This window comes from Giraffa tippelskirchi, chromosome 1, assembly GCF_054371585.1.
Source record: "Giraffa tippelskirchi isolate mGirTip1 chromosome 1, T2T-mGirTip1v1.2.pri, whole genome shotgun sequence".
Lineage (NCBI taxonomy): Eukaryota > Metazoa > Chordata > Mammalia > Artiodactyla > Giraffidae > Giraffa > Giraffa tippelskirchi.
This window is the reverse complement of record NC_137275.1, coordinates 53,793,042-53,807,888: the sequence shown is the minus strand read 5'-3', so window position 1 is coordinate 53,807,888 and position 14,847 is coordinate 53,793,042. Positions and strand designations below refer to the sequence as shown.

The 14,847-nt window shown below is 38.1% G+C and overlaps 1 protein-coding gene across 6 annotated transcripts in view; it reads right to left on the bottom strand.

The window, feature by feature from the left end:
- UGDH (UDP-glucose 6-dehydrogenase) overlaps positions 1-14,847 on the bottom strand; it is a 34,735-nt gene that overhangs the window by 7,573 nt on the left and 12,315 nt on the right. For 2 of the 6 annotated variants that reach the window (XM_081592484.1, XM_081592493.1), the window contains exons 3-7: positions 8,426-8,527; positions 5,113-5,313; positions 4,803-5,004; positions 4,017-4,160; positions 281-375 (exon numbers count right to left, since the gene is read on the bottom strand). In XM_081592484.1, the coding sequence (XP_081448610.1) occupies positions 281-375; positions 4,017-4,160; positions 4,803-5,004; positions 5,113-5,313; positions 8,426-8,527 (744 nt within the window). Of the gene's footprint in view, positions 1-280; positions 376-4,016; positions 4,165-4,802; positions 5,005-5,112; positions 5,314-5,735; positions 5,858-8,425; positions 8,528-14,847 lie in introns of those variants that run through there. The other 4 variants (XM_081592464.1, XM_081592474.1, XM_081592513.1 and 1 more) reach the window with 3 other exon arrangements.

The following is a 14,847-nucleotide window of genomic DNA, read 5'->3' as shown; positions in this document are numbered from 1 at the left end:
AAGATGAAGAACCACAATTAAAAGTTCTTGCTTTACATAGAGAGCAAATTCTGTTATTAAAATTAAAAGGAATACTTGTTTATCATAAACTTTCATCACAGCTGATTACCAAAAAAGACAAATTATAAACATGGAAGCCCAATAAATAAACCTAAAATGAACAAATTGAATATAATAATAATTGAGTTCCTAGAAAAAATTAATACTCTCAAAAACATTTGACAGTAAAAACTGACATGTTTTAATTGGAAGTTAATCATAACCTGTTGACTATAAATACCTGCTGCCAATAACGAGCTACTTCAGGCAAATTTAGAGCCTCACAGAGATAAACCAAATTCAGAACATCCTTTTGAAAGCAACTCCCACCAAAACCTGAAGAAAGAAAAAAAAAATGACTATTTTCATTTGGAACCACACAACTAAATCATGTTACAAATTTCTGTGTCATACTAATCAGAGGGCCTAAGCTAGGATTTTTAATAATAACATTTGAATGTGGGAAAATTAATGAGTTTATTAATTATGTGAAATTTGCAAGAAACTAATCAACTCTATAAATAATCTCCTAATAGTTATACATAATTTTAAATAATTACAAATAATTTAAAATAATTTTCTAACTTAAGTTTTATTGTGGCTACATTTCTATTTTTTCCCTCATTAGCTGGTATAACTGCTCCACATCTCTCACTCTAACATAGAGCCGGCAAACTTTAACACTCCCCATAAAAAATATTTTAGCCTTTGTGGGTCACGTAGTCTCTGGCACAACTATTCAACTCTGCCTTTGTTGCTCAAAAGCAGTCATAGACAATGTGTAATCAAATGGGCATAGCTATTTTCCAATAAAACTTTCTTTACAAAAACAAGCTGTGGGCCAGATTTGGCCTGAGGACTGTAGTTCACCCACCGCTGTTTGAGTGCAATGCAGTATACACTAAGGGTTGGCATGAGCTTTGAAGTCAGACACACCTAGCCACTCACTAGTTGTATAACTGAACAACTTACAAAAATTCCCCCAATCCTTAATCAGCAATACTTTTATATAACAGGCTATAAATTAAGATATATAAACACTTGGTTCAGAACTTGTTCCATAACATGTCTTCAGGAAACAGTAGCTATTTTTATTAAATGATCACTAGAAGAAAATATCAGAAACACAGAAAAGGCCAGGAAATCAGTACTGAAAAATGGCATAAAGCCCCAGAAACATAGGAAATGCTGCCTATGGCCCAATCTGTAAAAGGCTCTTTTTACCTTTACATCAACTTTATTAATTTAAATCCAAAAATATAGGCAGTTTTCATTAAACTCAGTACTTATGTCCTATAAATTCACCACAAACACTGAATTAGCAAATACTGAAGTGCTGCTTGTAGGTAAAATACACTATTAGGTTCCTGTAAGCTTCTGGTAATATTTTTTGTCAACTGATCAACATCAATTCAGTTCAGTTCAGTCACTCAGTCATGTCTGACTCTTTGCGACCCCATGAGCTGTAGCACGCCAGGCCTCCCTGTCCAACACCAACTCCCAGAGCCTATCCAAACCCATGTCCATTGAGTCGGTGATGCCATCCAACCATCTCATCCTCTGTCGTCCCCTTTTCGTCCTGACTTTAATCTTTCCCAGCTTCAGGGTCTTTTCAAATGAGTCAGCTCTTCGCATCAGGTGGCCAAAGTATTGCAGTTTCCGCTTCAACATCAGTCCTTCCAATGAACACCCAGGACTGATCTCCTTTAGGATGGACTAGTTGGATCTCCTTGCTGTCCAAGGGACTCTTAAGAGTCTTCTCCAACAATACAGTTCAAAAGCATCAATTCTTCTGCGCTCAGCCCTCTTTTTAGTCCAACTCTCACATCCATAAATGACTACTGGAAAAAAAATAGCCTTGACTAGACGGACCTTTCTTGGCAAAGTAATGTTTCTGCTTTTTAATATGCTGTCTAGGTTGGTCATAACTTTCCTTCCAAGGAGTAAGCGTCTTTTAATTTCATGGCTGCAATCACTATCTGCAGTGATTTTGGAGCCCCAAAAGATGAAATCTCTCACTGTTTCCCCATCTATTTGGCATGAAGTGATGGGACCAGATGCCATGATCTTAGTTTTCTGAATGTTGAGCTTTAAGCCAACTTTTTCACCTTCTTCTTTCACTTTCATCAAGAGGCTCTTTAGTTCTTCTTCACTTTCTGCCATAGGGTGGTGTCATCTGCATATCTGAGGTTATTGATATTTCTCCCGGCAATCTTGATTCCAGCTTGTGTTTCTTCCAGCCCAGCGTTTCTCATGATGGACTCTGCATATAAGTTAAATAAGCAGGGTGACGATACACAGCCTTGACGTACTCCTTTTCCTATTTGGAACCAGTCTGTTGTTCTATGTCCAGTTCTAACTGTTGCTTCCTGACCTGAACACAGGTTTCTCAAGAGGCAGGTCAGGTGGTCGGGTATTCCTATCTCTTTCAGAATTGCCCACAGTTTATTGTGATCCACACAGTCAAAGGCTTTGGCATAGTCAATAAAGTAGAAATAGATGTTTTTCTGAAACTCTCTTGCTTTTTCGATGATTCAGCAGATGTTGGCAATTTGATCTCTGGTTCCTCTGCCTTTTCTAAAACCGGCTTGAACATCTGGAATTTCACTGTTCAAGCTGAAGCCTGGCTTGGAGAATTTTGAGCATTACTTTACTAGCATGTGAGATGAGTGCAATTGTGCAGTAGTTTGAGCATTCTTTGGCATTGTCTTTCTTTGGGATTGGAATGAAAACTGACCTTTTCCAGTCCTGTGGCCACTGCTGAGTTTTCCAAATTTGCTGACATATTGAGTGCAGCACTTTCACAGCATCATCTTTGAGGATTTGAAATAGCTCAACTGGAATTCCATCACCCCCACTAGCTTTGTTCGTAGTGATGCTTCCTAAGGCCCACTTGACTTCACATTCCAGGATGTCTGGCTCTAGGTGAGTGATCACACCATCATAATTAACTGGGTCATGAAGATCTTTTTTGTACAGTTCTTCTGTGTATTCTTGCCACTTCTTCTTAATATCTTCTGCTTCTGTCAGGTCCATACCATTTCTGTCCTTTATTGAGCCCATCTTTGCATGAAATGTTCCCTTGGTAGCTCTATTTTTCTTGAAGAGATCTCTAGTCTTTCCCATTCTATTGATCAACATAATCTTGTTTTATGTGTGCTTATATTAGAGACACCTTATTTAAACATATTTTTGACCTTCATTAACAATGAACTCAAAGCCAACAGCACTGAAGTGAAGCTTATCAAACAACATGTATTTTCTCTGTAAGGCACATCATTATTTGCTGACGCTTTGGAACACCACAAAAAGTTTCCGCATTATTCTTGAGGGCCATTTTAAACAGTGAAATCACACGGGGGATAAGCATCAAAATGCACAAAATATGATACTAAATAGACCACAAAAACAGCAGACATTTGCAGTATGTGAGCTAAAACAAGAAGCTAATAGTATTGTCTTATTCAGCTTCAACTGGGAAAGTATGTGTTAGGTGACTCAAATTTTATGCTGCTCTCTTCATATCTGCAAATGACCATGAGTATTGATTTTGGGTTACAAATACATTTTAGCAAGTAGGCTAAATAATTCACAAATATGGAATCCACAAATAATGAAAATATTTCACTAAGGTCACATTTGCATAAATGTACCAGTAGGAAAAGCAAATGATAAGGAATTTTTTCCTATTGCTTCAGTAAGGTGTTAAATGATTTCCGATGTGATCTCCTAAACTTATTCTACCTAAATGTTCTAACAAAATATTAGTATATTTCTTCTGAAACACTGAACCATGTTTATATACTAATCAGTCACTAATTATTAATGTAACTATTGTCTCACTTAGAAAGTCCCTGATAAGCTGAAGGCTACATGTATAATGAAATCATTATTTAAGGGTGTCAAGCAAAGGCTTCCTTAAAGTTAGAGATCTACCTAAAAGAACCTACTTGATGTATGGAAAACTTTCAGCTTACCAACACTGGCTTTCAGAAATTTATTTCCAATTCTCTGGTCCATTCCAATGGCTGTTGCCACCTCTTCTACATCAGCTCCTGTAGCTTCACAGAGGGCACTTATAGAGTTAATGCTGCTGATCCTCTGGGCCAGAAAAGCATTTGCTGTCTTAAAGAAAGAAAAAAAGAAGAATACGATGAACTAAAATAAACATTTTATATAATCTGCATTATATTTCATTGAGTTGATGTAAATTACTGAAGAAGATATGAAAGTTTTTGATGGGTTCAATCTGAAGAGGCAATGGGTGGGTTGGTTCAGAAAAATGTTTTAAATTAGAGAAGAAAGGTGGTTAAGAAAGGGTAAAAAGGGACTTCTCTGGTGATCCAGTGGCTAAGACTCTTTGCTCCCAATGTAGGGGGCCTGGGTTCAATCCCTGGTCAGGGAACTAGATCCCACATGACACAACTAAGATCCCACATGCTGCAACTAAGACCCAGCTCAGCCAAATAAATAAATATTAAAAAAATAAATAAATAAAGGTGAAGATTTAAGAAAAGAGAAAGTTAAAAAAAGGGAATGAGTGATTTTTAAAATTAGTATTTTAGTACACTCTATTTTCTTATACATATTCTAAAATATTTTATACCCAAATATTTGATGCCCTTGTGAAATTATTTCATAATATACAAGAATATTATCTTCACAAGTATATCTTTTTATTAAGAAAGTACCTAGGTAGCTTATCAGGGTTAAGAGAGATAAGTCCTTGGCTTAAATTTAATAGAGAGTTGAGTGCTACGTACTAACCAGTTTGGAAAGTTCTGAAGACCAAGTATTAGTGGTGAGGATCTTTTCTCTGGGAACCCAGTGCTCATACACAGCACACAGTGCTTGCACAGCTCTCTGGCCCTCTGGGGTCTCATCCCCTCCAATCAGTACTCTGTCTGGGTTCTTCAGGTCCTTGATGGCTGTTCCTTCTGCCAAGAACTCAGGGTTGGACAGCACCTAAAATCCCAATGCAAAGGAAAGTTTTAAGCTAGAATTAATTATGGACAACTCGAAGCACTGATATTTACATAAGAAGGCCAGATTCTAATGCTTCCTTTTTCATACCTGTAAATTCAAGTTGGGTTTTGTGTTTGCATCAAATATTCGACGAATACTTTCTGCTGCCCGCACTGGGACTGTGCTTTTCTCAGTCACAATTTTGTACCCGTGTGAGTTTTTCACAATGCGTCTAGCACAAGCTTCAATATACTTCAGATCTGCTGCACGGCCTTTTCCCATTCCATAGGTTTTGGTTGGTGTGTTCACCTGATGAAAGAATACGGAATTAAGAACAAAGTATCTGTGAAATGTTCACTGATATCAAGATACACCCTGGACCATCAACTGACTAGTCAAGTGGGAAGTTAACATCATCAGTAGCCCTGGTTTCACCCTCTATTAGTTTCACAGAATTAATACATTTTATAAATATAATACCTTAGGGAACAGCTTGAAGTACCTGGAGAACTCACTCATTACATTTCTACATTTCTATTGAGAAGCTACTATATACGTGTCAGAGTCAGGATAGCAGGATAGGCAGGGTCTAAGCTAAGACTCGGCTTCCCTCATAGCTCATATGGGCTTCCCTCATAGCTCAGTTGGTAAAGAAACCACCTGCAATGCAGGAGACCCTGGTTTGACTCCTGGGACAGGAAGATCCGCTACAGAAGGGACAGGCTACCCACTCCAGTATTCCTGGGTTTCCTTTGTGGCTCAGCTGGTAAAGAATTCTCCTGCAATGCGGGAGACCTGGGTTCGATCCTTGGGTTGGGAAGATCCCCTGGAGGAGGGAAAGGCTACCCACTCTAGTATTCTAGCCTGGAGAATTCCATGAACTGGAATAGTCCATGGGGTCACAAAGAGTCAGACATGACTGAGTGACTTTCACTTTCATTTCACTAAGCTACGACTGGAGACATAAAGATGAAGGAGACTCCAAAAGGAGTTCATGGACTGAAATGAAATGTAAATTCTCTCTTACTTCTTCTCCTGATTATGTGTAACATATTATCCTAGTCTTTAAAACTAAACTTAAAACTCCTTTACTCTCCTTTTTTTATAGACCTATATCAATAAGTTTTTATAAATGTCTGCAATGTCATTCACAAATGCTTTCTTGGCTATTTAGAACTAGAAATTATCTAGCACCTCCAGGATACAGAATACTATGCAGACAAAGACTATCATATAGAAAGAAAAATAAACCATGAGTTCAGAGTCCAGGCATTCAGTTTTGGCTTAGCTGTATCATGTAACCATGGGGAGGTATGGCTGCCTTTGTCTCAATGACCTAATTGGAAAATGAGAATAACACATTCTCTAAAATCTAACTCATGAGTTTCATGACATTCACATAAAAGTGAAAATACTCTGCGACGTCTAAACTTCTGTACAGGAATAATTTTTGAACCAGTAAGTAGCACCACTTTTCTTCTCCTGACAAGCTTATAACTTAATGGGAGACCAAATAAAAGAATGACACCAAAATAAATCAAAGCATGAAGATTTAGATGAGGTGTGAAAAGCATGAGGAAAATTTGTTTATATGCATGGAACAACTTAGGAAAAGACTTAAGTATGTTAGTCAGGGTGCAGTGGAACACAGAAGGGCAAAAATGACTGATAAGACAATGTGAGACATGCTGGAGATGTGGGATGATCAGATGGTTTCCCCAGGTAAAGGAGCTCTAAAGCATTAACAACTGAAAACTGATTCCATAGCATAAAACTATTTCTACCTGGAATTCACCTAAAAATAATTTGGGTAATCTAGGATGGGAGGGAAGTATAAAAGATTGGGGACTTCCCTGGTGGTCCAGTGGTTAAGACTACATTCTTCCACTGCAGGGGGTGTGGGTTTGATCTTTGGTTGGGGGAACTAAGATCCCACATACCCCGAGGAGCAGCCAAAAAATTATAAAAACAAAAAACAAGAATGACCATGATGACTGCTGACAATGGAGAATGGGTAAGTAGGGGTTCATTATATTGTTGGCTTCATCTTTTGCATAAGTTTGCTATTTTTCATAATGAAAAGTATACAACAAGCACAGTTTTAAAAAAAACTGATGCAGAGAAAAGTGGAAACTAGGTAGGAGTCATACCACAAATATAACTCTAACAGGCACACGAAGCAATAGCTTGGAAAGACTCAAGGGAGCTCTGGCTAGACTGGTAGAGAAGCGACTGTATAATCAGCTCTCTTTGCCAGAACACACTAAGGTGAACTCTATTGCCTTAAGAATAGATTCTTAAAAAAAAAAAAAATTCTTTTTCTTACAGAAAAGTCCCCTATTCCCATTCTAGGTTGTGGTTATCCAAATGTTGGACTAAGGTAACTTCTTGATTTTCTCCAAGCATCTAGACACTCCCAAATGATTTCTCCTTTTCTATGCCTCTACCCTAACCTTCTGCAAGCTTGAGCAGACAAAGGGTAAGTGAGTCACAAAACTGGCACCAGTTCCTCTGAAGTAATTTTTAAAAAGAAAGACTGAATTCATAGCACAGTTTCACCAAGGGTTTCATTACTACTTTCTCCTGGAGTTCATATTTCTTCACAGTACTGCTTTTGCCTGGATACAAACAATCAATTCAACATCATCTTTACCCTATGGACGCCCCTGGTGTTTCTTTATCTCATGGAACCCAGTCCAAGCTCATACCACTGGCTTTCCCCTTACTCCATAAGGCTATAAAGGTCTTAAGTCATGTAACACCCTAGCTCAGCTACCACCTGGTGATAACTATACCATCACACACAGAATATTTGAGTTACCAAAACAGCAAGAAAAAAGCTACCTTGGTTCACATATTGGATTACCAGAGTGTATTCCCAAGCATTGATTCTACTTTTTTAATTACAAAGGTACAACAGTTAAGTTCTATTATGAACTGAAGTTATTTATGGACTAGCCTAACAACTTAATCAAGATATGCCAAGTTCTAAATAATTAATTTGAAATGATTTTTGGAATATAAATTTATCTAGATAGGAGATGGTTGTACAGTTGCAGCAAAATCTATGTGATTCTTTTTACTGTACCTATACCAATCAGTGGAACTAAGAAATAATGAAATACATATACTATCACCATACGTGCTCACACGTGCTCACAAGTTATCAACACTTCCTAATTCTAGATCTCAGACTAGAACTTTCTCTGAACTTATTTATTCAATGATCTGAAATGATCAGATAGATGATCATGGAGTTTGGTGAAGTGCTGGATAAAGTTAGTGATAATCAAAATTCAACTGGACAACTTTATACTAAGTAATGCTATGGCTTAATACCACTGGATTTATTATTAAAATACAATGAAACTTCTATACAGACAAGAATACATTAACTCACACAGCAAAGAAAAATACTTACAGAAATAAATACAAGATCAGCTTCCTTAATGGCATCATCAATATTGGTAGAAAAAAATAAATTTTTTCCTCGACAGGATTCTACCACTTCTTTCAGTCCTGGCTAAAAAGAAAAAACAAAAGAAGTTGCACATACATTTTACCAGCCAGATGAGATAACCCAATTGTATAGAATTGCATTCATTAAGGGAAAGGTCATGTTGTAATTTAAAGGACTAGATTTGCTCTCAAATAACACCTCTGTAGAAAACTCAAAGATCAAACTGATATCAAGGCCATCTAGTGCACATTATATAACATAACAAAGCAAAACTGAACTTGAATAATTAAAGCAGCAGATCAACTTAATGCATTTCATTGTTGACCATGTTCCAGACTATTTCATAAGAGTTAACAGTTAACGCCAAGTATCACACAATCATCAGGAAAGTCAAAGTCTTTCATGATTTCAAGCAAACATTTGATTTTGCATCGTCATTATGAATGCAGGTTTACTCCCATGAATCCAGGTCATAGAACACAGGCCATTCAGACTAGTTGTGAAATAGTCAATATTTACACAAGTATAAATTTATAATTTTCTAAGTCCTATTATAAGAAACATGTCTATCAAAATAATTGTTACTTTTCCCATATAATTTTTTGTTGATATGTTATATTTTCATTTTTATTCAGTTCAAGAAATTTCTTTTTTTTTGTCTGCGTGGCATGCAGGATCTTAGTTTCCTGACCAGGATCAAACCCTTGCCCTCTGCAGTGGAAGTGTGAAGTCTTAACCCTTGGACAGCCAGGGAAGTCCCTGGTGTCACCAATTATTGCAATTGTTTCCTTATTTCGACTAGGTTCTAGAAAATTAGAGTAAAAGGTTATGAAGTTGGAATTTTACAGAGAAGATTTAATTCAATCCTATATATAATCTTATAATATTTAAATTAAAGTAACCTAAAATCAGAGCAATGCAGAATTTATAGTAAGTCTTATTTTTATATTTCAGAAAAATGTATTTTTATTTATTTTTGTTTGTTTTTTAACTTATTTTATTGATGTATAGTTGATTTACAATGTTGTGTTGATTTCTGCTGTACAGCAAAGTGATTCAGTTATATTCATTACATACATATTCAATACATACACAGACCTTTTTTTCATATTCTCTTCTATTATGGTTTATCACTGGGTATCAAATATAGTTCCCTGTGCTATACTGTAGGATCTTGTTGTTAATCCATGTGCTCAGTCACTCAGTCATATCCGACTCTCTGCGACCCGATGGACTGTAGCCCACCAGGCTCCTCTGTCCATGGAATTCTCCACGCAAGAATTCTGGAGTGGTTTGCCATTTCTTCCTCCATGTATAGTAAGTCTTAATAAGACCTCAGCATGAACAACTACATTATTTATTCCATTAAAATCAATAGGATATTTGTAGATATCCAAAACAGATGCAGAAGCAGTTAATAATATAGGTTCTACCTCTTATTAGGTTCATTATGTAACTATCATAATTAGTATTTCGAATTTATATGGTACTTTTTAATGGAAGAACTCAGATCCTTTCACGGAGAAGGCAATGGCAACCCACTCCAGTACTCTTGCCTGGAAAATCTCATGGATGGAGGAGCCTGGCAGGCTGCAGTCCATGGAGTCGCGAAGAGTCGGACACGATTGAGCGACTTCAGTTTCACTTTTCACTTTCCTGCATTGGAGAAGGAAATGGCAACCCACTCCAGTATTCTTGCCTGGAGAATCCCAGGGATGGGGGAGCCTGGTGGGCCTGTCTATGGGGTCGCACAGAGTCGGACATGACTGAAGCGACTTAGCAGCAGCAGCAGCAGATCCTTTCATAGGATAAAATTAGCTTTTGTTTTATTCAGAAAAAGCAAAGCAAATTATCCAGTTTGGTTTTTTAGAAGTAGTTATTAAATGACTTTTTTATTTTTTTTTATTTTTTTTTATTTTTATTTTTATTTTTTTTCATAAATTTATTTATTTTAGTTGGGGGCTAATTACTTTACAATATTGTAATAGTTTTTGCCATACATTGACATGAATCAGCCATGGGTTTACATGTGTTCCCCTTCCTGGACCCCCCCACCCACCTCCCTCCCCATCCCATCCCTCTGGGTCATCCCATTGCCCGGGCCCTGAGCCCTTGTCTCATGTATCGAACATGGAATGGTGTTCTGTTTCACATATGATAATATACATGTTTCAATGCTATTCTCTCAGAACGTCCCACCCTCACCTTCTCCCTCAGAGTCCATAAAATTGTTCCATGCATCTGTGTCTCTTATTCTGTCTCGCATATAGGGTTATCGTTACCATCTTTCAAATTCCATATATATGCATTAGTATACTGTATTGGTGTTTTTCTTTCTGGCTTACTTCACTCTGTATAATGGGCTCCAGTTTCATCCATCTCAGTAGAACCGATTCAAATGTATTTTTTTAACGGCTGAGTAATATTCCATTGTGTATATGTACCACAGCTTCCTTATCCATTCGTCTGCTGATGGACATCTAGGTTGCTTCCATGTCCTGGCTATTGTAAACAGTGCTGCGATGAACATTGGGGTACACGCGTCTCTTTCAATTCTGGTTTCCTCGGTGTATATGCCCAGCAGTGGGATTGCTGGGTCATATGGCAGTTCTATTCCCAGTTTTTTAAGGAATCTCCACACTGTTCTCCATAGTGGCTGTACTAGTTTGCATTCCCACCAACAGTGTAAGAGGGTTCCCTTTTCTCCACACCCTTTTCTCCACACAGTCTCCAGCATAAATGACTTTTTTAAATGAACAAAACTAACATAAAAGTAATAACTATTTAATAAATATGGTAACACAAAATGTTTTCATTGTTAAATATTAACAGAATCTACTATTCTGTTCTCTGAGTAAAAACATGAATACCTTATTAACCAAATTTCATCTGATGCTCATTACTATTTCCTTCTTAGGGAGTAAAAATGACTACTTTTTTATTAATATAGTTTTGACCCATAAAATATAAACCTATTAACACTAACCACTGGACCACTAGGGAAAAAAATCACAATGAACACAACTTTGTGGACCTTAAATACACTTAGCTGAGTTTTTCAATGTAGCTTGGTAATCTTTTTACTTGTCCTCTCATTCTGAGATTACTGCTCCAACCTACACTACAGGTTCTTCAGAGTATTGTACCTCCCACGTTCCAACAACTGAGACTGACCAATGTTCCAGTCATTTTTATTTCCTGTTCCCACCAACAAAACAGTATCGTTATCCATTCTTATTTGCATGCCTGTGTGCTCAGTCCTGTCTGACCCCACTGACCGTAGTCTGCCAGGCTCTTCTGTCCATGGGATTTTGCCGGCAAGCATATTGGAGCGGATTGCCATTTCCTCCTCCAGGACATCTTCCCAACCCAGAGATCAAACCCTAGTCTCTTGAACTGGCAGGTGGATTCTTTACCACTGAGACACCTGGGAAACCCCATCCTTGTTTACTTCCCTCCAATTTCTGAGAAGGGGACTTTCAAGGCCAATTCCTCTTCTTGTGCTTTTGATCTCATCATCTTTGCTATTTTTCTAGACTTTATTCCATCAGTTAGCTCCTTTCTTCTTGTACTTTTGACCTTTCCTTCTCTATGTGATTTGTCCACCTTAGTTTATTAACATGCTTGATTCTTTATCAACCAGAGGAAAAAATATAAATTAAAAAAAATCATTGTCTTTACCCCATGTCCCTCTCCAGTGACCACCACCTTTACTTCCTTCTTATTAAACTTTTTAAGAGTCATTCCTTTCCTATACTCTTACTTCTCCAATATCCTACCACTTGTAATTGTTCTAAGTTGCAATGGCCCCCATAATATTGAATTTCAAGAATATGTCTCATCTCTTATTCCTCCTGTATCTGTCATAATTGACAGCTTATTCACTCAGCAAATACTTGTCAAGCAGTTACTGACTACTGGTCACTGTGTTAGTCACTCATAATCAAGACATACTTCTTTATGGAGTTTGCACTACTAAAACTCTTCTGGCTTTTGGTTCACCTTCTCTAAGCTACTCTTCATAGCTTCTCTAAGGCATTTCTTCTCCACCCACCATCAAACACTGGTATTTTCCAGGGTTCAGCCCTTGACTCATGCTCTGTTCACACTATAGGCCCTTCCTGAGAGAGCTCAATTACTCTGATTTTACTACTGCCTGCATAATATTGTTTTTTTAATACCTGGATAATCTTAACTTTACATCTTCAGCCTTGAATTCTTTCTTTCCTTTTTGGCCATGACTTGCAGCATGTGGGATCTTAGTTCTCCAACCAAGGATTGAACCCAGGCTGTGGCTGTGAAGTTTGCCAAGACCTAAGTCACTGCACCACCAGGGAATTCCCCAGCCCTGAATTCCTGAATATCATTCTAGATTCATTCTTCTCCTTCATCCTTTTATATAATCAACAGTCAAGTCTGATCATTTTTCTTTCTAAATATTTCCCTTGGGAATTCCGAGGTGGTCCAGTGGTTAGGATACTGAGCTCTCAGTGCTGAGGGCTTGGATTCAATCCCTAGTTGGCTCACACAAGCCTCAGTCAGTCAGTCAGTTCAGTCGCTCAGTCGTGTCTGACTCTTTGCGACCCCATGGACTGCAGCATGCCAGGCCTCCCTGTCCAACACCAACTCCCGGAGTTTACTCAAACTCTTGTCCATTGAATTGATGATGCCATCCAACCATCTCATCCTCTGTCGTCCCCTTCTCCTCCTGCCTTCAATCTTTCCCAGCATCAGGGTCTTTTCAAATGAGTCAGTTCTTCACATCAAGTGGCCAAAGTATTGGAGTTTCAGCTTCGGCATTAGTCCTTCCAGTGAACACCCAGGACTAATCTCCTTTAGGATGGACTGGCTGGATCTCCTTGCAGTCCAAGGGACTCTCAAGAGTCTTCTCCAATACCACAGTGCAAAAGCATCAATTCTTTGGCACTCAGCTTTCTTTATAGTCCAACTCTCACGTCCATACATGACTACTGGAAAAACCATAGCTTTGACTAAATGGACCTTTGTTGGCAAAGTAATGTCTCCGCTTTTTAATAAGCTGTCTAGGTTGGTCATAACTTTTCCTCCAAGGAGCTAGCGTCTTTTAATTTCATGACTGCAGTCATCATCTGCAGTGATTTTGGAGCCCTCCAAAATAAAGTCTGTCACTGTTTCCACTGTTTCCCCATCTATTTCCCATGAAGTGATGGGACCAGATGCCATGAAGTGATGGGACCAGATGCCATGAATGTTGAGTTTTAAGTCAACTTTTTCACTCTCTTCTTCCACTTTCATCATGAGGCTCTTCAGTTCTTCTTCACTTTCTGCCATAAAGGTGGTGTCATCTGCATATCTGAGGTTATTGATATTTCTCCCGGCAATCTTGATTCCAGCTTGTGCTTCATCCAGCCCAGCGTTTCTCGTGATGTACTCTGCATATAAGTTAAATAAGCAGGATGACAATATACAGCCTTGATGTACTCCTTTCCCGATTTGGAACCAGTCTGTTGTACCATGTCCAGTTCTAACTGTTCTTTCCTGACTTGCACACAGATTTCTCAAAAGGCAGGTAGGTGGTCTAGTATTCCCATCTCTTTCAGAATTTTCCACAGTTTATTGTGATCCACACAGTCAAAGGTTTTGGCATAGTCAATAAAGCAGAAGTAGATGTTTTTCTGGAACTCTCTTGCTTTTTCGATGATCCAGCGGATGTTGGCAATTTGATCTCTGGTTCCTCTGCCTTTTCTAAATCCAGCTTGTACATCTGGAAGTTCATGGTTCATGTACTATTGAACCCTGGCTTGGAGAATTTCGAGCATTGCTTTGTTAGCGTGTGAGAGGAGTACAATTGTGCAGTAGTTTGAGCATTCTTTGGCATTGCCTTTCTTTGGGATTGGAATGAAAACTGACCTTTTCCAGTCCTGTGGCCACTGCTGAGTTTTCCAAATTTGCTGGCATATTGAGTGCAGCACTTTCACAGCATCACCTTTTAGGATTTGAAATAGCTCAACTGGAATTCCATCACCTCCACTAGCTTTGTTTGTAGTGATGCTTCCTAAGGCCCACTTGACTTCACATTCCACGATGTCTGGTTCTAGGTGAGTGATCACACCATCGTGATTATCTTTGAGAACCTCATGAACAGTATAAAAAGGCAAAAAGACAGGACACAAGCCTCAGGGCGAAGTAAAAAAAAAATTTCTCTAATCTAGTGAGTCTCAGAGTGAGTGGAGTGAGGATGGAATGACTCTCAAGGAAGCTGTGAATTCAAAAGAGCTCATTAAATATGATAATTACATATGATTTATCATTTCTCTATCAATGACCAGGACTTAAACATAAATCACCAAGCGTCTCTCTGATATGAAAATTTGGTATTTACAAAGAAAAATCAATATCATAAA